Source organism: Castanea sativa, chromosome 1 (assembly GCF_040712315.1).
Source record: "Castanea sativa cultivar Marrone di Chiusa Pesio chromosome 1, ASM4071231v1".
Classification (NCBI taxonomy): Eukaryota; Viridiplantae; Streptophyta; class Magnoliopsida; order Fagales; family Fagaceae; genus Castanea; species Castanea sativa.
The window spans coordinates 58090577-58114237 of record NC_134013.1 but is presented as its reverse complement, the minus strand read 5'-3'; the positions used below and the strand labels follow the sequence as shown (position 1 = coordinate 58114237).

At 37.4% G+C, this 23661-nt stretch overlaps 2 protein-coding genes across 2 annotated transcripts in view; one reads left to right on the top strand and one right to left on the bottom strand.

Moving 5' to 3' along the window:
* Positions 1-23661, bottom strand: part of LOC142622079 (calcium-transporting ATPase 10, plasma membrane-type) — a 102491-nt gene that overhangs the window by 47902 nt on the left and 30928 nt on the right. The window contains exon 5 of the mRNA XM_075795508.1: positions 2966-3052. The gene's annotated coding sequence lies outside the window, so the exon portion shown is untranslated. The remainder of the gene's footprint in view (positions 1-2965; positions 3053-23661) is intronic.
* LOC142630717 (uncharacterized) lies at positions 15665-16417 on the top strand. Its single transcript, XM_075804753.1, has one exon. It carries the CDS (start codon positions 15665-15667, stop codon positions 16415-16417), a length of 753 nt encoding a protein of 250 aa, XP_075660868.1.

Sequence of the window (23661 nt, the reverse complement as noted above, 5' to 3'; positions counted from 1 at the left end):
TTCATAAAAAAACTTTAAAACTGGGTCTCATAGTACTATTCACACATTTAAAAATTATTTTGCTACAATGTTTTCAGATTTCAGCAATAACCGATGTCCAAACAAACCCTTAGACTACCTCCGGATAAGAGTATTTGGGCTGGCACCTCGAATGGTAAATTCACGGTTCGTAATGCATATAAACTTCTCATGGAGGAGGTTTGGAGTGTAAGTGGAGGGTAAAGTTCAGATGGTTCGGCAATAAGGCAAGTATGGAATAGTATATGGAGTATGAAGATGCCTAAGAGCATCAGCAACGGAATGGCTAAATGCCAAATTTAAGCTTATAGAAACCATTCAACCCAAAATGCTCATTCCATTGGATGTTGTAAAAGGTAACTATTGTAATAATAAAAAAAAAACAATTGTGCTACAGGGCAGTTCTAAATGTAGAACCAAACTATAGCTCAATGGTAAAAGAGATTTTAATATTTTATGCTTAAACCTTTCTCTCTCCATGGTCTCTCATCTCTCTCTCATTCTGACTCTCAGTTCCTCTCTCTGTCTCTCACAACAGCTCCTCCCTCCTCACTCCCTCTCTCACATCTCTCTCGTTCAAAACTTGCACCGATGTTGGGTTTTGGATTTTGGAGGTTGGATCAGCGGGCTGGGTTTGGATCGGTGTCTTCGTGTGGGTCAACAAAATGTGGGAGATCACGGTGAGCTGGGTTTGGATTGGCGTCTCGGCGGGCTAGGCTAGGTTTGGTTAGCGATGGAGATCGCGGTGGGTTAGTGTTGGGTTGCGTGGGTTGTGATCTGTGTGGGAGTGGGTTTTGGGTCGGTGGGTGGCAGTGTGTTGATTTCAATAGGTGTGATTTGGGTGAGCTACGGCGTGGTCAGTGGATGCAGCGGCGTGGGTCTGGTGGTGCAATGACTTGGGCAGTAGGTCAGCGGTGTGGGTTTGATCGTGGGTTACTATGTTTTTTTTTTGTGGTGTTGATGATCGAAGAAGGTGGTGTTGATGGTCTAGTTTTTTTTTTTTTTTTGGTGTTGACAGTAGATTATGGGTTGGTGGTGGTGTCAAGTATGTGTAGTGCAGCGGTAGTGGTGATTGTGGTTCTTGAACAAAGAGAAAGAGAGAGAAAGAATAAATAATGTATTGTATGGTAAATGATGGTGTTTGTGGGATATATTATTTTATTATGCAAAAATATTATTTTAATGAATAGAATAGGAAAATAAAAGTTAAAATACTAAAAATATTATAAAATTATATTGTATAATTAATAAAGTGACATTTTAAAATGGTAAAATAGAATAAAATTAAAAAAAACAATTGTGAATGCTCTAACAAAATCAGAAATTTTGCCTGGAGGGCTTGACGGGACATCCTAGCTACCGAGGTAAAGACCTGTCACGGATGATGACCTCTGTAATGACTGGGAACGAGGCTGAAACTAGTTACCACATGTTCTGGTTCTGTAACAAAGTCAAGGAAGTATAAAGCAATAGCAAGTTGGTGTTCCCTTTTCAGATAGATAGTAAGTGGATTTTTATAGATGTGATTTGGCAGATCGTCAAATATAGTCCCAAAAGCTCCAGTTTAGTTGAGAAGACTCTGACCTTCTGCTGGGAAATCTGGAAGTCTAGAAACACTGTACGACATGGAGGCACTCGAAGACCAAGGAAGGTAATTGTACGAAACTCACTATCCTTGGTGGAGGCATATCGAGCTGCAAATGAAGTTGACCGTCCAAACAACCCTATTGAAGTAGTCAAGTGGCCCCCTCCAAAGCCACCTAGGTTCAAGATGAGTGTGGATGGGGCCGTATTCACAGAGTTGGGTGCAACAGGCATGGGTTTGGTTATGAGGGACCCGGAGGGGAAAAGTGATGGCAGCTTTAAGCAAGAAGACCCTAGTACCCCTGATAGCGCTAGAACCTAAAGCAAAGTCCATGGAGATGGCGGTTCAATTAGCTTGGGAGATGGGGTTTAGAGAGGTGACTTTCAAGACGGACTCCCTAATCCTTTGCAAAGTTCTTACTGGTTCCATAGATGCTGTTTTCTCTATTGAAACTATTACTGTTAGCATTTTGTCTTTAGTTTAAAATTTTAGATTTTTTACTTTTTCACACGTCAAACGGCAAGACAATAATCCTACCTATATTCTAGCCCAATTTGCGAAACAGACTGATGACTTTGTTTGTTTGGTTGGAGGAAACTCCTAGCCTCATTGGGTAAGCAGGTACTCAGGATGTAATTCACTCTTTTTCTTTGTTTAATAAAAGAAAAGCACAGGCTTTCCATTAAAAAAAAAAAAAAATAACTAAAACTTTTTTTTTTAAGTTTTTAATTTTGTTTATTAAAAACACTGATCATAATAATAATGAAAAAATCTTGGGCGAGAGAGGTCTATAAGATTGTCTCATTGATATATCTGACCCACGTGCCTTTTCAATAACGATAGATGGGGACTGTTGCATCAAGTAGTGCGATGATCACTCTACAAATATAAATGTTTATACGGTAGGGTATGAGGAAGGGTTGAGTTCAAGAGAGAAATTCACCCACCTATACACTTATAATATCCTTAGATTACGCTATATTAGAATTTTATTTTGTATAAAAAAATAAAAAATAAAAAATAAAAAATAACGATAGACTGGGAGAAAAGAAAGAACCGAGAAACTGAGGATTGGAGTTACTTCTAGAAAGTTTTATATATGCCTGGTATGCTCATGCTATCTTATATTAAATTACTAAAAAGTGATTTAGGAAGACCTTATCAACATTTCATCCATTTTTCTACAACGTTCTTTTTTTGGGGGGTCTTCTACCGCATTCATATGAGAGAAAGATAGAAGTTTTTCTTTAATACAATGAAAAAAAAAATTATATACCATGCATAGGAATATTAAAACATGCTCAAAAACTTGAACTAATTAAACATAAGGTTGAAGTAAATAACTTATTAATTGAAACTAACCTTTTGCAGTGAACAAATGAAGCGCAAGCATGTACTGGAAAATTTATATATTCCTTGTTGAAATTCTTTAGAAGCTTTGGGCAAAGTCTGTTTGGATGCGCAAGAGTGACATTCCATGAGAATGAGAAAGGTTGCAAAATTGCTACAGACTTTAGAAATAAACACTATAAAATATCAACTACCAAGCCTCTTTTCTCTCTCTTTTTTGAGGAAGAAGCCTCCTTTCTCTCAATTGCAAAGAAACATAGAAAAAAGACCGTACTACTATTTAAGGGCTGCATCTGTTTAGACCGAATTTTTTTTGTTTCGAAATATCCTTACACCCTATGTTTAAGTAGAGATAGAACTAAAAGATAGTTTGGTAAAAATACATGTCTAATTTGCACTAAAATATTGCCTACAAAATAGGAATACTCTTCCACTAACCCACCTCTTCAAAGTAACTATACGTTTATTGTTTTTTTTTTTAAATAGAAAAATAAGTTAAACACCCCACGTTTATTCAAAAACAAATCTAAATATATATAAAAAAAAACTAAAGGACAATCCGGATTGTTTTTGTTCTAAAATACTTTTACATTCTTATGTTTAAGTAGAGACAAAACTAAAAGACAATTCAGTAAAAATAAAATCTCAACTTCTACTAAAACATTACCTAAAAAATATGGTCATTTTTCTTATTGATTTTCAAATTTATTTATTCACTTATAAATTATACTCTCAAAATAAAAATTATATATAATAAAAAACATAGTTTTTTTTTTTCTACTACCACCAAAAAAAAAAAAAATTCCTCATCTCACGCGCTAGTACCTCTTAAAGATGAGGAATATTGTCTTTCTCTCTTTCGGTAATTTGCTTTCTACTATGGTCTATCTTTAAGTCTTTATAGAGCGAATGAATCTAAAACACGTATCGGATCAAGTATCGATATCCAATCTCCTTGCAAAGGAATTCGGATCATAACAACAGGACTAACTTGCTTTGTATTGGAAGTGAAGTTTTGAAGCACCAATCACACTCCTTTATATCTTCTCCTCAAGTGAAGCAAAGAATAATTGTAGTTGAAATAAACAAATATCTGATTTCCACATCTTATATTCATATAGAGAATAATTAGTTCCTTCATTCATTCTAATCTAAACTATCCCATCCATCCAGCTACCAGCACACAGTTGACACGTAAAATCAAGATAGTACATTGCACTTCTTTTGTTCCTTACTTTTTACAGCATAATATGTAACATTCCACCTAAAATTGAATTGAGTATAGGAGTACAGTAAATATTAGCTTTACATTCAATTTAATCCTTCGATATATATATATATATCTGCAACTCATTCCTAGCGGTTGGTTGCATATATCCCTTGTATCTTATAAGTACATGCGGTTATATTGGTAAACTTACCACAGATCTCTCTCTCTCTCTCAGCCAAAAAACCAAAACACAAACAAAGACATCTCAAACGCATGCACAAGTTAATGTTATATCAAGGTTATCTAATATTACTTGCGTTAAAATAATTTTAAGATGATCGTATTTGTGTAGGAATACCATGTCTTTTAGTGATTTTAGGGTCAGCAGTATATCATTCAGTGGGCACACACTGTAAGGCTAAGGAATGAATACTAAAGATAAGTGTCGGCATTGCAAAGACTATATATACCATTAACTTGGCGTCGGTCAGTTGCTGGGAATTTTTTCGTTTAAATTTTATTAGTTTATTTACAGTTTTTTTAAATTTTATATTTTTTCAAGTATAAATATAGAAAGTGGACTTGCGGATGGGAATATGCTAGCATGTCGGTTTTTTTTTTTTAAAAAAAAAATTTTGGATAAGAATAGCAAGTCGGTATGAAGTGAATTAAGAATGATGCTATTCTTTTTTATTTTTTATGAACAAGAATAATGATGATTCGTGCCCGTCACTTTAATGTAATAAATGAAAGCAACTTGCATACTAATTAAGGGTGATAGATACTGCATACCATTTGGAAGTCGGCAAACTTTTTAAAAAGTTGGTGCCCTTATTCCATGGTGATCATGACAATTATTTGGAAAAAAAAAACATTACATATAAGAACCACATAAAATCCTAAGAAAAAAGGTTCACATTTTTTTTATCAAAAAAAAAAGGAATAAGATTTTTGTTTTGATCATTAGATTACAAATACAATTTTTTTTTTGTTTTTTTATAAAAAAAATGCAAAATTAAAATTGATGACAAATAGGAGTAAAGTTGAATCATGGATGCGTTGTCTCCTTTCCAAGATGAGGAAAAAGTGCGAGACAAAAATAGTACCAGTTGTGGTGGTTAGTCACAAAAGTTTAGCCCATCATCAGTTCATGAGTAATTTTAGACCCTGAAGTTGAAAGTGGTCATTTTTAATTTCTAACAGACTTAAAGTGATCAATGCGACTCTAACACTAATAAAATAGCGACGAAAGAGATGGAAGGTACAACACTGAAATACATGGTTGTCCCTAAAGTTTAGCCCATGAGCAATTTTAGGGTCCGTTTGGTATATGTGTTTAAAAATTAAAAATTGTTGTTTAAAAATATTTGTGAAAATACGTGTGGGTGAAAAAGTATATGAAAATACGTTTAATGTTGTTTAAAAACTAAAAATAGTTGTTTGAAAACACAAACCAAACACCCCTTAGTCTCTAAAATTAAAAACAATTGATTTTAGCCATTTAAATGATATGGTCAAACTAAAAACTGACACACTATAGATACATGACTCCATATAAACTAAAAGTGCTCATTTTAAGTTTGTTAGAGGCTAAAAACAACCCCTTAAAACTTAAAAAACTAAAATCGCTCATAAACTTTTAAACTTTAGAAACTAATAGTTTTTTATTTTTTTTTGTTGAGAAACGGGACTAATAGTTTATTGTGACCTATGTATTAAAAAAATACATCAATATTGTATGGATATATAAAAAATATTTAATTAAGTATATAACTAATATACATAGACTCACACATACTTATGACAAGAAAAACTCACATGAGATAAAGTGGGAGAGATGTCTCGTATGGTGGTACTTCGATGGTAGGCTTATTGGTCTAGGGTATAATGTATACTTAGAAGTTTTAGGTTCAATTGACCATACTTTTGATTAACTTGATATCAAGGGAATTGTTCAGTCAAAAAAGAAAAAGAAAAAACAACAACAACAACAACAACATGATGACTTTTTATTTCAAGCAACTCGACAAACATAAAAGCTATGGTATTCCTGATGACTTTGGCCCGCTTTTATGTCTCGACAAACATAAAAGCCATGGTATTTGACAAAGAATTGGTGGATCCTTTCGGCTCTATTCTTTTCAAATCTCTCTTTGCTTAATTTTTTTTAATTATAAATTTTTAGGAACAAAATCTGAATTTGAGAATACTTGAGTCTCCTTTTTAGAGAGAGAGAGAGAGAGAGGAAAAAAAAACCTTAAACAGTCCCAGAATATTGCTTCAGGCTCTCACAAAAGGGTAGGTCTCATGCCCCTTTTTTTAGTTACTTCTTACCCACTAGACGTGTTAATGAAAGCAGCAAAACAATTAGTGAAGCGCTATTTCTTTTTTTAGTCAAAAGATCAATTTCTTCCGAATAACCTTTCGACTTAATGATCCATCATGACACGTCTAAAGTAAATTCTGGAGTATAAGAGGATGTTTGGTAGAGTACTTTGAGATGAAATTTTTGTATTTTTTGAAATACGTGTGGGTGAAAAAGTGTGTGGAAATGTGTATAATGTTGTTTAAAATGTAAAAATATGAATTTGAGATGGGAAAACAAACAAGCTCTAAATATGTCTAAAGTAATGCAAAAAAATAATTTAAGGTTGTAATTCTGTGTAAGAATATGAGTTTTCCCATAATTGTGCTTTGTTTGTTTTGAAGTAAAATATTTTTAGGAAAATGTTGTTTTTATTTTCAAATATTTGTTTGCATGTAAAATGTAGTTAATCTTGTAATATATTTTTCATTAACAGTAAAATCATTTATAAAAAGCTATAAAACATTTTACATTTAAATTTTTGGTTAAATATTTTACAATAACACATAGTGGCTTCCCTAACCTTATCTAGTGGCTAGGTCACCAATTTATAAAAAGTTATAAAACATTTTACCTTTAAAACTTTAGTAAAACATTTTACAATAACACACAGTGGCTTCCCTCACCCCATCTAGTGGCTAGGTCACCAGTCCAATGGGTTAGGTAGCTAGTGCTAGGGTCCTGTCACTAACGCTGCCACTCCAACAATCGGTGTCAGCAATCCGATTTCGAAGGTTTGGTAATCAAAGCCGACATTTTGGCCATCGGTGTTGGTAGTCCGATGGCCGGAGACACCATTTCGGCCACAGTGCTAACGGTCTAGTCACCAGAGACATTGCTTCATCAGCAATATCCGGCAGTCTGATCACTAGAGCAACCGTTCCATTGATCCTATCACTGTACCTTCAAAAATAGCGGCTCCAGTGGTTGAGCCACCAATTTTGGTGGTTTGTTTGAAAAATTTTACTTGTCATATCAAACATCTGGAAATGTTTTACATGTACAACTTTTTACATGTAAAATATTTTACATTTGAAAATATTTTACTTTATAAAAAACAGAGCGTAAAAGCCAAATATTTTCCACATAGCACTTTTCAACATTGTACACCCTCTAGGAATGCTTCTCATATATGGAAAGCTCTATATTATAGAAAGGAGAATTTGAGTCAAGGTATGAGATGGCAAATAGGAGACAGAACTCGGCTACAATTTTGGGAGAAGTGCTATATCAATAATATTTTCACAACAAATCATAAATGATAAGTTGTTATTGGTTCTTATTTGAATCACCATTGAAATTTATTTTATTCACCGGTAACAGCCAATAACAACCTGCCACTTAAGATTTATTGTAAAAGTATTATGAAAATGTTGTGGATATAACATTTTTCAAATTTTGGACTGATCCATGGCTTCCTAATGGCTCTTTGAGGTTTCAAGTGGAAGGCCCTTTGGACTTGGAATAAGAAGATAGGTGTGTAGCTTTGTTTTATATGTCTGATACTTGCCACTTGGATAGATTATCATACCAACTACGTTGCCTATTCAGGAAGCAATAATTGCTACACCTATTCCTGAAGTTCAAATCCATCTTGATCGGTTAGAATTGTGTAGTTAAATAATTAAATTTACCATATCCCAATAACTTAACTTTTTGGGATAATCAGTAATTTAACATAGTATCAGAATAAGAGGTCTTGAGTTTTATCATTGTTTCCTCCACTCTACCTCCCATATAAAATCCTGCGTGTTGGGTCTCACGTATTAAGAGGAGTTTATGCCCAAATGTGAGGAGGAGTGTTAAAATTGTATGGTTAAATGATTAAATTTACCATATCCCAATAGCATAAGATTTTGGAACAATCGAAAATTTAACATGATCATAATAAGTGGCAAGGAGGGTCTCTTATTTGAAAAGAATAAATGGATTTGAATATGGAAAATTCGATGCCAAAATAAAATTTATATTTTGGTTTGGAAATGTTTCCATAACAGGCTCCCCACCAGATCGTATATTGCTCATAACCAGAGCAATTTCGGGCTGAAATGCCCAGAATGCAACTGAATTGAAACAAAACTACTTGCACCACCGCGCACGGTGGTCACTCCACAAAGTTTAAGTGCTTGTGGGGTGTGGGAGGCAAGGGTTGGGGTTCAAGTCTCTAAGAAGGAGTTTCACACACATATACACTTAAATTAGGTTGGAGTAGATATTCTATCTTGTAAAAAAAAAAAAACTACATGTTATTTAAGATTGCTCTTGGGCCAAACCATTTTGGAACTCCTTTCCAGGTCAAAGAGACTAGCTTTTTTACTACACCCTTAGAGATTTCACTTCCTACCAATCTGTGCAAGGATAAGGCTAGTAATTATCCATCTACTCCTTGGAATATCATTTTCAATTATGGGTTATGGCACGTTAGGTAAGCAAGACATGAACGTATTTTTAATCCACCCTCTCTCAGCTTAAATCAACTTCTTTATAAAACTTTACATCTATCGACAGAATTCTACCATCTTGTTTATTCTCCCAATCAACCTTCATATAAAATCATCAAAATTGTTACATGGATGCCACCCATTGACCCGTTTGTTACATTAAATACTAATGGGATAACAACCAATAATGCAGCTGAAATAAAGGTAGTAAGGAAGGGTTTACAGATTGCATGGAATTTAGATTTACACAATTTAAATCTTGATATAGGAGGTAACCTCTCTCTTCGTCGTAGGAGTTCTCTCTCTCATCTAACGAGTTTTGCCTCCCTTAGTTGTATTCTGAGGGTTTGTTTTTTCTTTTTTCCGTAGATAGGATGGCAGATGATGTGATAAACAATTTGGAAAACATGAATTTAACCTCAGAAGAGGAAGAAGTGATAAAGGTTTCGGATGAAGGAAGGAAGGACAAAATTTAGAGCTGTACCCAGAGTTTGATAGGGAAATTCCTGACTTGCAAACCTTTTAACAAAAGGGCGGCCATGACCACCCTGAAGAAAGCTTGGGGTCTAGATGAAAGGGTTCAGTGTGTAGAGGTGGCTCCAACCTATTCCAATTCAAATTCCAAACAGATTTTGATATGGAAAGGATACTTAGAAGTGGGCCTTGGACGTTCAATAACCAGGCACTCGTGCTACTTAGATGGAAGAAGGGTCTGACAACAAGGAATGCAAAGTTTGACTTGGTATCGTTGCTGGTTCAGATATGGGGAGCCCCCTTTGATATGACATCCCCCACGGTAGCTACAGTGGTGGGGAGTAGACTAGGAGTAATGGAAGATGTAGAGAAGAGACAGAAACAAGAAGCTCAGAACTTATTCATGAGAGTGAGGGTCTCTATTCTTATCTCTAAACCAATTCGAAGGAGTGGATTCATAGTGAGATCTAATGGGGATCGTTCTTGGGTCGATTTCAAGTATGAACGACTCCCGATGTTTTGCCATTACTGTGGTTTACTAGGGCACGATATCAAGCGTTGCGCAAGTCACTACGCTGCGTCGAAGAATGAAGGTGAGGTTAAAGAATTTTTGAGAAATTCTATCTCACCTTGAGATAGAGAGAGAGCTGGTATTTCATTTATATAGAAACTATTAAATTTTGTATATTGCCCATTTAGATGGATATGTACAGAGGAGAAAGAATAGGGAGCAAATCATGTGTAATTAAAGAAATAAGGACTGCCTAGCCGTGGTATTTTGCTAGTCGTCTACCTTCTACAATTTAGGTGATCTTGGTATATTTTCCTCCCGATTTTCGCCCGCACCGTCCTTCCGATTTTCACCGCATTTTCTCACCGTCCCGATTTTTAGCTGCATTTTCTCGTTGCATCGTCCCGATTTTCTACCGCACTTTTACTCCCCCTCAAATTTGGCCGTGGATCAGGACAGAGGCCAAGTTTGTTTTGTAATTCCCGAAAGGCAACCTTGGAGAGGGGCTTGGTGAGAATATCAGCTAGTTGATAGTTGGATGGAACAAAGCGGGTTTCAAGAGAACCAAGAGCCACCTTTTCACGAACATAGTGATAATCTAGTTCAATGTGTTTTGTCCTCCCATGAAAGACAGGATTCACTGTCATATACAAAGCACTTAAGTTATCACAATGTAGTATTGGAGGGCGATAAAGGGCAATACCAAGATCACGAAGTAAGAAGGACAGCCATGTGAGTTCAGCTGCAGTGGATGCCATGGAGCGATACTCAGCCTCAGCACTAGATCAAGACACAGTTGATTGCTTTTTGGCACTCCAAGAGATGCAATTACTGCCTAAAAAAGTGCAGAATCCTGTGATAGACCGTCGGCTAATAGAGCAACCTGCCCAATCAGCATCAGAAAACCCATACAAATCAAGAGTACTTGAGGCCAAAATTTGTAACCCAAAGTGAGCAGTCCCATGGACATAGCGCAAAATGCGTTTGACAAGCTGGTAATGAGCCATTGTAGGAGCATGCATAAATTGACACACAAAATTGACACTATAGGAAAGGTCTGGTCTAGTGAAGGTAAGATATTGTAGTCCTCCAACTAGGCTACGATAATGTGTGGGGTCAGGATAAAGAGCATTATTGATGGGAAGTTGCCGACCTTTTGATGGCATGGGTGTCGAAATTGGTTTGCATGATGTCATGGCAGCACGATCTAGAAGTTCCAAAGCATAGCGTGTTTGTGAAAGGAAAAGACCTTGGGTACTTTGATGGACTTCAATGCCAAGGAAATGATGGAGAAAACCCAAATCTTTAATGGAGAATTCACGAGCCAATTGAGAGATAAGCCATTGAATCCTAGTTGGGTCATCACCAGTGACTATCATATCATCAACGTAGAGTAGTAAAATAAGAACTCCATGAGAAGATTGACAAATGAACAAACTCGGGTCAAATATGCTGCAATAAAAGCCAAGTTGAAGAAGAAAGTCACTAAGCCTATCAAACCAAGCGCGAGGGGCTTGTTTGAGGCCATATAGGGCACGACTTAGTTGGCAAACATGAGTAGGGTGTACTGGATCAACATAGCCCGGTGGTTGATGCATGTAAACAGGAGTACATAGAAAGCCATGAAGGAACGCATTTTTGACGTTAAGTTCCCATCCTTTGACAACTGCTATTGTGAGGGTCAGTTGAATACTAGCAGGTTTAATAACAGGAGAGAAGGTTTCTGAGAAATCTATGCCATCAACTTGATGAAACCCTTTGGCAACTAATCGTGCTTTGAGTCGCTCTAAGGAGCCGTCGGGTTTAAGTTTGGCTTTATAAACCCATTTACATCCCACCACATTCATCTCAGGTTTGGACGGAACAAGGATCCATGTTTTGTTTGTAGCAAGGGCATCCATCTCCTCATCCATGGCAGCTACCCAACCTGGGTGACTTTTAGCATTTTGAATGGATCGGGGTTCAGTTGGGATATCATCCTTTATGCGAGCTACATGGAGATTAGCATACTTGGGGTTGGGCTTATGTACACCAACCTTGGAACGAGTGAGCATGGGGTGCTGAGTTGGGTTTGTTTCAGGAGGAATAGGAGTGGTCTCTACTGGTGGATTTGAGGAAGATGCTTGACATGGCTTAGGCAAAGAAGAGCCTGATATGGTCACTGTAGGAGGCTCAACTGAGGAGGAATTGTGATGCATTTGATGGTGCAGGTGGCTAGTGATGTCTTGAGATTCAGGCGGTGCAAAGGCTGAAAGAGATGTAGAGTAAGGTGGAGGAGATTCATTTGGTGGATCAATCTCCCATTCTGAGAAGATGCAAAGCTCCCCCTTAAGAGGATCACTCTTGTACAAGCTTGTAGGCGTGGAATAAGGAAAGATGGATTCATCAAAGACCACATGGCGTGAGATATAAACTCGCCTAGTCGGTGGATACAAACATTTGTACCCCTTATGCTTCATGCTATAGCCAATAAAAACACAAGGAAGGGACTTTGGATCAAGCTTATGTGATCTATACTCACCAAGGTAAGGAAAGCACTTTGAGCCCAATACTCATAATGAAGAATAGTCCGGATTTCTTCCATAGAGTCTGAAAAAAGGAGATTCCATGTTGAGGTGTGGGGATGGTAGACGGTTGATTAGGAACACTGCTGTGGAAAAGCAATTTGTCCAAAATCTTGGTGGTAGATGTGCATGGAACATCATGGTGAGTCCCAATTCAGTGATATTTCAATGTTTTCTCTCAGCCTTGCCATTTTGCTCAGGTGTTTTTGGACAAGCAGATTGATGGTGAATACCTTTCGTGGCTAGAAAACCGCAAGAACTCACGATCCGCAAATTCTCCACCTTCATCACTTTGAAAGACACAAATTTTTGCATTAAACTGACATTCCACATATTTATAGAATAGATCAAAGCAACTAAAAAATTCTGACTTCTTTTTCATAGGAAAAAACCAAGTAAAATTGGTAAACTCATCAACAAATATTGTGTAGTAGCGAAACTTTTCTCTAGAAGACACAGGGGCTGGCCCCCATAGATCACAATGAATTTTATAAAATGGGAGTTTTATTTCATTTTCTCTAGGCCAGAATGGAAGCCTACACGATTTCCCCATTTGACAACTAGTACAAATTGAAGAAGACTTAGATGCCAAGGCGTAAGAAATGAAATTTTTTGAGTGCAAGTGATTGATGATCCTTTGGTGTGCATGACCGAAACGATAGTGCCAACAATCTCTAGCAACCCGCTTGAATCGATGGGAGAATAGGGCTGTTGGACCTCTATCAAAGGCATAAAGACCACCTCGTTTACTCCCTTTCGCTACTGTTTTGTTGGTTGTCCTGTCCTTTATCACAAAACCATGTCCATCAAACTTAAAGATGAGTGGATAATCAGTAGTAAGTTTACTAACAGAGAGCAACATCTTTCTTTTAATATCGTGAACTAGTAGCACATCTTTTAAGTGAATAGGAGAAGAACTAGTACCAAGAGTAGTTTCACCAATGTGTGTGATAGGTAAAGTATGACCATTGCCAACCATAACACCATCGGATCCATGATAAGGAGTTAAGGAATAAAGATTACCTGGGTTACTAGTAATATGGTCACTAGCTCCTGTGTCTAGGAACCACTCAGAATCTTAACTGTCAGCAATGGTTATAGCTGCTAATGCTTGTGGAATGTTGTCTGCTGTGAATGAGTGATTGAATCGATTAAAGCATTTGAGGGTAGTGTGGTTCCTTTTGTTGCAAATCTGACAGATAATTGCTTCATCTTTTGTGTTTTTGGCTGTGATGATTGGTGAATTTTCTGGCAGATTTCGTGTAGGATGGCTGGAATTCTTTAGTGCTGATTGAGCACCTTGAACAAACCCACGTACCTTAGAATTAAAGGACCCTTGACCACCATTGCTTCTTTTATTTTTATTGTTGCGTTGGCCATAGAAAGCCATTTGAGGCGTGGGTTGAGCATCAAGCTTATGCCTTTCAGCATAACTCTCCAGTGAAGTGACAATTTCAGAGTATGAAAGGACTGGTGGTCTCAACATGGTAGTAGTGAACACCTCATATTCTTTGCCAAGCCCATTGAGTAGCCACCATGATTTCTTGTGATCTGGAACTGGCTTCCCAATGGCTGCAAGATCATCGCACACAGCTTTGAACCGACGGAGATAAATGCCTAAGGTATCGGTACCTCGAGTTATGAGGTAAGCCGTCGCTTAAGCGCAAGGCTTCGGTCTGATGAGACACGAGCAAATGCATGAACCAATGCATTCCGCACCTCAAAGGCGTATTGAGGCCTACAACAATGCCAAGAACTTCCTCGGAAAGAGTGGTCGTCAACCAACCTTTGACAAGACGATCGCCTTTGCGCCACTTCACAAATGCAAAGGATTAGTTTGTGTGCCGACGCATTATTGATTTAACGGGGGTGGTGGTTGAACTTCACCATTGATAAAGCCTTGGAGGTCATAGCTCTCAAGGATATTGAGCATTTGTGTTTTCTAGAGAAGGAAGTTGGTAGAGGAGAGACGAAGTGACACAAAATTTGCAATATTATGTGTCACAGGATATGGATAGTCATCAGATTGAGTGAGGGCAGGGGAAGAGCTTGATGTGGTTGACATAATGGGTTGAAAAAAAAAAATTTGTTTCTCTCTCTCTCTCACGGTTGGCTCTGATACCATAAAGAATTTTTGAGAAATTCTATCTCACCTTGAGATAGAGAGAGAGCTGGTATTTCATTTATATAGAAACTATTACATTTTGTATATTGCCCATTTAGATGGATATGTACAGAGGAGAAAGAATAGGGAGCAAATCATGTGTAACACCAAAGAAATAAGGATGCCTAGTTGTGGTATTTTGCTAGCTGTCTACCTTCTACAATTTAGGTAATCTTGGTATATTTTCCTCTTGATTTTTAGCCGCACCGTCCTCCCGATTTTCACTCGCATTTTCCACCTGCCCGATTTTCAGCTGCATTTTCTCGTCGCACTGCCCCGATTTTCACTGCATTTTCTCACGCACCGGTTCTGATTTTCAGCTGCATTGTCCTGATTTTCAGCTGTACTTTTAGAGGTGGATTGTCCATATGGCGATTGGTTGAAAGCCATGGGGCGTCATTCCGGATCACCAGTGAAACGAGATTCTTCTAGTTTATCTCTGAGCACCAAAAATATGGGACCTGTTAATTCCCATGACAGTAGTTGCAAAGAGGTGCAGCCTCTGGTGGCGATAGGGTTGGCCACCACAAACCCTAATGGAGATGATGGTTATGTGAATGGAAGGACCGCTAACATGGGAACAGTTTCGGATTTTCAAGAAGTTAATGCCGTGAAAGAAGGAAGGAGCGCATAAGTTATGGATAAGTGGGGCGCGAATCAAGTGGATGTTAACTAGGGGTCTTTAAATTTAAATAGGAAGAGCAAGGCAATGACAATTCCTGTTGCGCACGTGACAGAAAATGTCCATGTTGGGCCTGTCAAGCCCACGCCTAAATGGACCAGGGTACCCCGAATGGAATGTGGGCCACATGGGGGTTGTGATACACAACCTCTTCCAACTTTAGGAAAGAGGGGGTCGACCCAAATGGTGGGAGAGGATTATATGGGGATGGAGGAAGCATAGGGGTGAAACGTGGGAAACTCCAGGATGACTATTCTACTAATTTAGTGGCGGGGTGCTAAATCACCCTTACCGATCACAATGAGGCTATTGAGTTGGAACTGCCAAGGGCTTGGGAACCTTTGGACAGTTCGTAGCCTTCAAAAAATTGTGAAGGATCAAGCTCCCAAAATTTTTTTCTTAATGGAAACAAGGTTGGTCAAGAAAGGTTACAAAAAACATTGTAAGGATCTGCCTTTCCCTAATCAGTTCATTGTCAAAAAACTAGACTTCGGGGGTGGATTGGCCTTGCTATGGAAGAATGAGATGGGTGTTGATGTTATTAACTATACAGAAAATCACATACTAGCAAGAGTGAGGGAGGACGATGGGTTAGTGTGGTACTTGACCAGGTTTTATGCGTGGCTAGAAACCACACAGAAGTCCAAGTTGTGGGCCTTACTATACCATCTTATGTCTTTTGTTGAGGGCCCGTGGATGTGCATAGGGGATTTCAACGCGATACTGCACTCTCATGAGAAACAGAGCATTCGGCCTCCCCCTTACAGCCAAATGGATGAGTTCAAGGGAGCTTTGGAATGTTGCCACCTATCGGACTTGGGCTTTGTCAGTTATCCATTCACTTGGAATAATAAACAGCCAGGGTCTGCCAACACCAGGCAACGGCTAGATCGAGCAGTTGCCACGAAAAGTTGGAAAGCAAGATTTTCGGCAAGAATCGTTACTCACCTGTTTTCGCATGCATCTGACCACGTTCCCTTACTTTTGCAGATTAGGACCTTTAGAAGTATGAGTGCAAGAGAACCACAAAGTTTCAAGTTTGAAGAGTCGTAGTTATTATGGGATGAATATGAAGCTATGGTTAATGAGGCATGGACTAAACTGGTTGGAGAGAGCTCGGGTGTGAACAAAATAAAGGAGAGAATTGCTTCATGTGAGGCTGACCTGCAAGCATGGGGCTTATCTAGAACACGCCCTGATGCCAAGAGAATAAAAACACTCCAAACACGGGTTGAAGACCTCAATAAGTGAGAGATAACAGAAGACAATAGGGATGATTTCTTAGCCTCTAATAAGGAGTTGGATGATCTGTTAGTGAAGCAAGAAATATACTAGGCACAACGATCTCAGATTTCATGGTTGAAGTATGGGAACAAGAACAAGAAGTTTTTTCACTCTAAAGCATCAAACAGAAGACGTAGGAATTTCATTCAAGGTATGAAAACATAGGACAGTATGTGGGTGGAAGACATTTCAGACATTGCTAAAGTAGCCACCAGTTATTTTGAGAGCATGTTTGCAGCAGGTACATGTGACCAGCTGGAGGATTGTTTGAATGCTGTTAATCACAAAATCACAACTGATATAAAGGAAATTCTGACTAGTGAATATAGTAAGGATGAGATCAAAGCAGCATTGTTCTAAATGGGACCAACAAAGGCTCCTAGACCTGACGGTATGAATGCACTTTTTTACCAAAAGTTTTGGCATATAGTTGGTGATGATGTTATTGTAGTGGTATTAGATTTTCTTAATTCTGGAAATATGGATACTGATGTTAACTATACTCATATTGTCCTCATTCCTAAAATTAAACCACCAGAAAAAATGTTTGATTACAGACCAATTAGTCTTTATAACGTCATCTATAAAATTATCTCCAAAGTCTTAGCAAATAGGCCGAAGCAAATACTCCCCCAGTTGATTTCTCCCACTTAGAGTGCTTTTGTTCCTGGTTGCCTCATTACTGATAATATATTGGTAGCTTATGAATCATTACAAGCTATGCATTGTCGTAAAAAAGGCAAAAGAGGTTCCCTTGCTCTTAAATTGGACATTAGTAAAGCTTATGATCAGGTTGAATGGGCTTTTCTTAGAGGCATCATGGAAAAGATGGGCTTCCCCCATATTTGGATTGAACATCTTATGTGTTGTGTTTCCACCCCCTCTTTTTCTATTCACATAAATGGTAAATCATTTGGTAATATTTCACCACCCATTATCTCCTTATTAGTTTATCTTATGTGCAGAGGGTTTCACTTCACTTCTAGCCAAAGCAGAGATGGAGGAGTAGCTCCATGGGATTTCTATATGTAGGAGAGCACCCTGTATTTCTAATCTTTTGTTTGCAGATGACTTTCTATTATTTTTCCGGGCAAACCAAGGAGAGGTGCAAGTGCTTATGGACATATTGGATCTCTATGCTTCGGCCTCTGGGCAATGCATAAACTTTGATAAGTCTTCCACTTATTTTAGCAGCAATACTGATGTGAGGCATAGGGAATGGATAAAAAAATACTTTGGGTGTAAAGGAAGTAGCAAGGTTTGAATCATACCTAGGGCTACCAACTTTGATTGGTCATTCTAAATATCAAGCTTTTTCTTTTCTTAAGGATAGAGCCTGGAAAAAGCTTTAGGGGTGGAAGGGCAAACTATTGTCTAGAGGGGGAAGGAGGTACTTATAAAAGTCGTAGCACAATCAATACCCACATACACTATGAGAGTTTTCCAACTGCCGATGAAGCTTTGTAATGAACTTAACGCTATGTGTGCAAGATTCTGGTGGGGTTAGGTGGGTGATGAGAGGAAGATCCATTGGAAGAGCTGGGACTCGATGTCTAAACCAAAAAAGGAAGGGGATATGGGGTTTCGGGACATTCGAAGTTTTAACTTGGCGGTGCTAGCCAAGCAGGGATGGAGGTTGCTACAAGATACAGGGTCATTGTTATATACTTGTCTCAAAGCAAAGTACTTCCCAAGATGTAGCTTTTTGGAGGCGAAAGATGTTCCAAACAGTTCGTATGTTTGGAAAAGTATTCTGGAAGCCCAAGAGGTCCTAAAGTGAGGATGTTGTTGGAGGGTGGGAACTGGATTGGATATACAACAGACAAGTGGATCCTGAATCATCCAAGTAATAAGGTGATTCATCCACCACAAGAGGTAGAATGGGAATGGAGGGTGATGGAACTTATTGACTGGTCTGTTGGTGCATGGGATAGACATTTAATAGAGATAAAATTTCACAAAGACGATGCTAAAGCAATCCTTCGAATACCACTAAGCAGAAGATACGTGGCTGATTCTATTTTCTAGCTATTCAATAGAGATGATGTCTGTAAGGTCGCAATTTGTACCTAAACCCAATAGTAGAAAGGGTATAGGGCCAAAGAGCCCAATACAATAAATTTGTAGAAAGTGCGTCCTAAATCTAGTTGCTTATGAGCTTAATTAACAATGGTAATCACTCAAGATCACAAAACAATATTGATGGACAAGTTTATATGATGCAAAATCATCCTCGGACTCAAGCCGAGGAGCTATTTCTTCTACTTCTTTCTTCTTAAGGGAAGATTACAAAAATATCCAGTCTACATTGTTTTCTATATTTCTTTCCGATCCCCTTTCCTGAATGTCTCCCCCCCTTTTATATCATCCTTCTTCCTCTCTACATTCTCCATGTATGGATCAGATTACTGGTTTGGATACTTGTCCCATCAGCCCTCCCCTCAAGTCTTTGAAAATAACTGTAAAGTTGAACTTTGATGCTCAGACATCACATCCTTATTAATGCAGCCAGTGGGTTTAGCTGCAGAGCATTTAATGTGGTGGTAACAGCTTTATCTTAGATATTTCATAGTCCTTCTTCCTATCCGGTACGTTCACCATACATACCCTTACTTACAGGATCTCCCAGAACATTGCTTTTGGATGTCGGGCAACACTTTCCTACCTCGGCTTTATTTGGCCGAGGAAGGATTCCTCCTCGGACCACCAACACGGCCTCTTGGGTCAATATTTCCTCGTCTTCGGACCATTTAATGTCTTCGGATTGGGCCTCTGGCCCAATAAGCACATACACATGTAATATTGGATTTATCATCCCTACAGTGTCTATTCTGTCAAGTTAGGGTATCGGGTGGCTTGCGAAATCAAGAGGGAAGTTAGCATGCAGAGGGGGAAACTCAAAAGCAGGAGCAGGTGAGTTAGTGTGGGGCAAGTTATGGCAGCTTCACATTCCCAATAAAATTAAAGTGTTTGGGTGGAGGGCTTGCCATGGCATTCTCCCTACTCGCGATAATTTGGCCTGCAGACACGTGGTTGAAGATAGCACCTGTGAGTTATGTAAAAGAACAAGCGAATAAGCTCTTTATGCGTTGTGGGAGTGCAGTGTGGCTCAGGACGTTCGGGCCGGGAGCATGAGGAAATTACAGAAAGGAGCTGGTGGTCAACTTGATTTTCTGCAATTGGTGGAGGAACTAACGTTGAAACTGTCTACAGAGGAGTTGGAGCTCTTATTTGTGCAGGTGTGGCTAATATGGACACAACGTAATACAGTCATCCTTGGTGGACAAATACAGGACCCCTCTTGGCAGGTAAAGAGAGTTAGTGATTTTTTGGATGAGTTCAAATAGTCCCAAGTTTAGTTGGCTGTCACAACTGCCATGGCGAGATGCTCAAGATGGACTCCCCCGCCAAGTTCTAGCTTCAAGCTTAATTTTGATGCGACCATCTTTTAGGATATTAATGCATCGGGGTTCGGGGCTGTTATTTGGAATGATCTAGGAGAGGTTATGGCGTCATTATCAGCTAGAGGGCCACCAGTTCATGACAGCGAGGAAGCAAAGGTGCTGGCTTGTAGGAAAGCGCTGGAATTTGCCATAGACTCGGGCTTCTCTGATATAGTAACTGAGGGAGATAACACTACTGTTATGGCGGCCATTTCTAGTCTACGCTCGATTCATTCTCAGCTGGGTCATGTGTATGAAGATATCCACTGTCTGACTACGAGGATACACATTCACTCGATGTCATGTGTTGCTCGATCCGCCAATTCTATAGCCCATTCTCTAGCTCGCTATTGGAAATGTATCAATGATGAGATTATTTGGTTAAAGGAATCCCCTCCCCCGGCCTTAAAAGCTTTGTACTTTGATTCTCGTTAATTATTAATACAAAGTTTGGCTCTAAAAAAAAAAATCTTGATATAGATTCTTCTCTCTCTCTCTCTCTCTCTCTCTCTCTCTCTATATATATATGTGTGTGTGTGTGTGTGTGTGTGTCATGCTAACGTGTGCCCTTAGGGCATTAGTTAACAATCCAGTTAAAGAAAATTTTTATGAGAAAAAAAACAATTAATATTTTGACAACTTTTTTCATTTTTCATAAAAATGATATCAAAATTTTCCTAAAATAGATTGTTAATCAATGCCCTAAGAGCACTCGTTAGCATTTTTCTATATATATATATATATATATATATATATATAGATTATGAGCTTGTCATTAATTGTTGACTTCGTATTTTAGCTCCGGTCTTATCTGTTTTGGTCTATGATTGCAGGCACTTACTGAACTAGGCGTGGACCATTTGTCTACACGTCACATCTTTTGTGAAGCAAATGGTGTCTTCGATGGACTCAAAAGAGAGGAAGGGAGCAAGGCAGCATACTAGAAGAATATAATATATGTCATACTTTTGTTACTAGTAACCATGTGTGTGATCTTTTGTAAATTGGAACTCCTTGTGAGTGTCCTATGATATCCCCTGTAACTATGCACTCTCCATGAGTGCCTTATGGACAAACCTAGTGTTTTGTTGCTAAGCTATAAATAATACCCCCTTTTCTTACCCAAAAAAAAAAAAAAACAATATATGCACATATTTATGCGTGAATAAATAAATTAAAGCTCACAGACCAACTGAATGCAATATGAAATTCAAGTGAATGCAGTATGGAATTCAAAACTGATCAAGGCTAGTGTTTGACACTATTTTTTTAAGACAGATTTCATCCCTCATAATATTTCTTTTCAGACTCTTAGATGTTTGTCTCCTAGGATACAATGATCAACATTACACAAAAGAAACACTACAATCTTTGTGCACAGTGATTAGAATTGTGCATCTCTCTCTCTCTCTCTCTCTCTCTCTCTCTCTCTCTCTAGAGTCACTAATGAATGAGTGCAAAGAACTAACTAAAATGAAATGAGGGATACATATTTATAGGGATACTCACACTAGTTTGGAAAATGTGCAATAACAAATAGACATATTGTTTTGGAATTAATTATAGTGTGCATATACAAACATTGAAACAAAAAATTATTAAATATTAAACGAACAAGGCCTAGCCCACACAAACATGTATTCAATATTTTATGCTTTCCTTTCCCATGTGGGACTCTAGGATTTTCACCAATATAAACTATATTCATGTGAGCTCTTTTAAGAGTAAATTTCTCATTCACTCCTTAATGGTTTTGGGAAAGTGATTACATGATGTTAATCTCCTCACAAAGGAGAACACATCCCAACTCATAGCTGCCTCAAACAACATGTGGGTCCCATTTTAATTTTGGCTCAAAAATTTCCACCCAAACACTTGTAAAAACCAATTTTTTTTTTCTAACAATCTCTCACAAGATTGGAAGTGTAAATATGTGAATGATAATGAAATCACAGAAAGAGTAGAATAAAAAGTCACTATATCGGGATAGATAGCTTTTACATTTGAATCTTCTTTTGTGAAAGAAAATTGAAGATTTTGGCTAACCGATAAACATGGTGCCTTGAACTATTTAGTTGTTTGTGTATAGGAAGACATTAAAATTCACACAACTCCTTTTTTAACACAGTTAGTTTGAATTGGGTTCATTTTGGCCCTAAACAAAACTAGGTTTCATGAATGATCTAAAGAATTCATCCCTAAAATTCACATAAAAGCGTCCAACTACACACTCATATTGATGATTTCTTATTAAGACTATTCTGCTATACCACACTTGAATTTTCAAGATTCAACCATCATTAAAAGCATAATTTATCCTAATTTTTGTTGTAAGTGTCACCATTTATTATAGGAGTGGGTAGTAGATGTTACCTGCATAATGACAGTGCCGAGTTACACGATATTACGTAAGAGCTCGATTTTGATAACATGGGTATAAGTAATATTGACGTATCCTCTAGAAAATGTCAAAGCTATGAATGCCTATCGAAGAAATTCGACAGCATAAAGGCTATTTGTCAAAGCTATTTTCAAAGATTTTGTAGATTCTTTCGGCCCTACTCTTTCTTCAAATTTGTTTTTTCAATCAAATCTTAATGTGACAATATCTGACAAAGAAGCACTATCTATTTATTGTAGTCAACATGACGGATCATTAACTTGAAAAGTTAGTGGCAAGATTTTTTTTTTTTTTTATTTTACAAAGAAGCACTATCTCTTTATTGTAGTCAACATGACGGATCATTAAGTTGAAAAGTTACTGGCAAGATTTTTTATTTTTGGTATGTCATGCATAAGGCAAGTTGTCGGGTGTAAATATAATTTTCAGTCATAGGTAAAGTCCAGTAATATAACTTTAGATTGCATATATGTTCAAGTCATGTTTGTAGTAACTTTTTAAGTAATAAGACACAATTTATACCTTTTATATTTATAAATTTTGACAAATTAGATTAAATTTTCATCTTATACCTTTTATATTTACAAAATTTTAGAATAATTTGAGATCAATAACTATCTTATCCATAAAATATTTAAATTTTTAGTTTTTTTTTTCTTTAAAATTGTGCATAGAATATAGTTTTTGAATTTAATAATAAATAATATTTAATTAATTGATACAAAATTTGATATGCATATTAAAAACATGAAAGACATGTATATTCAACAATGAGATTTTAATATTAATTCTATATAAATTTATGAGCATATAAACCCTATATATTAAAAGGTATAAAATCCTATTCCCTAAAAATGTATTAGCTTATAAACCCCACATTTTTATCATTTGTTAAAATTTTAATGTATATTTGGTAACATTAGGGAATATAAATTTATTTTCATGATTTTTATTATTTTAGATGTGTTTTTAATGCTTTTATAGACAACTAAGGGTCTTTTTATGTGGGTTTTAGTTAGCTCAACTGGTAAAGTCTTTGATAGTTGTATCAGAGATCTGGGGTTCAATCCCCGCTTACACCAAAAACTGATTAATGTCTTGGTTTGATAATAAAGAGCAATCATCAGAAGTTGACGTCATAGGTTGAAACTCTTTAAAAAAAAAGGGTC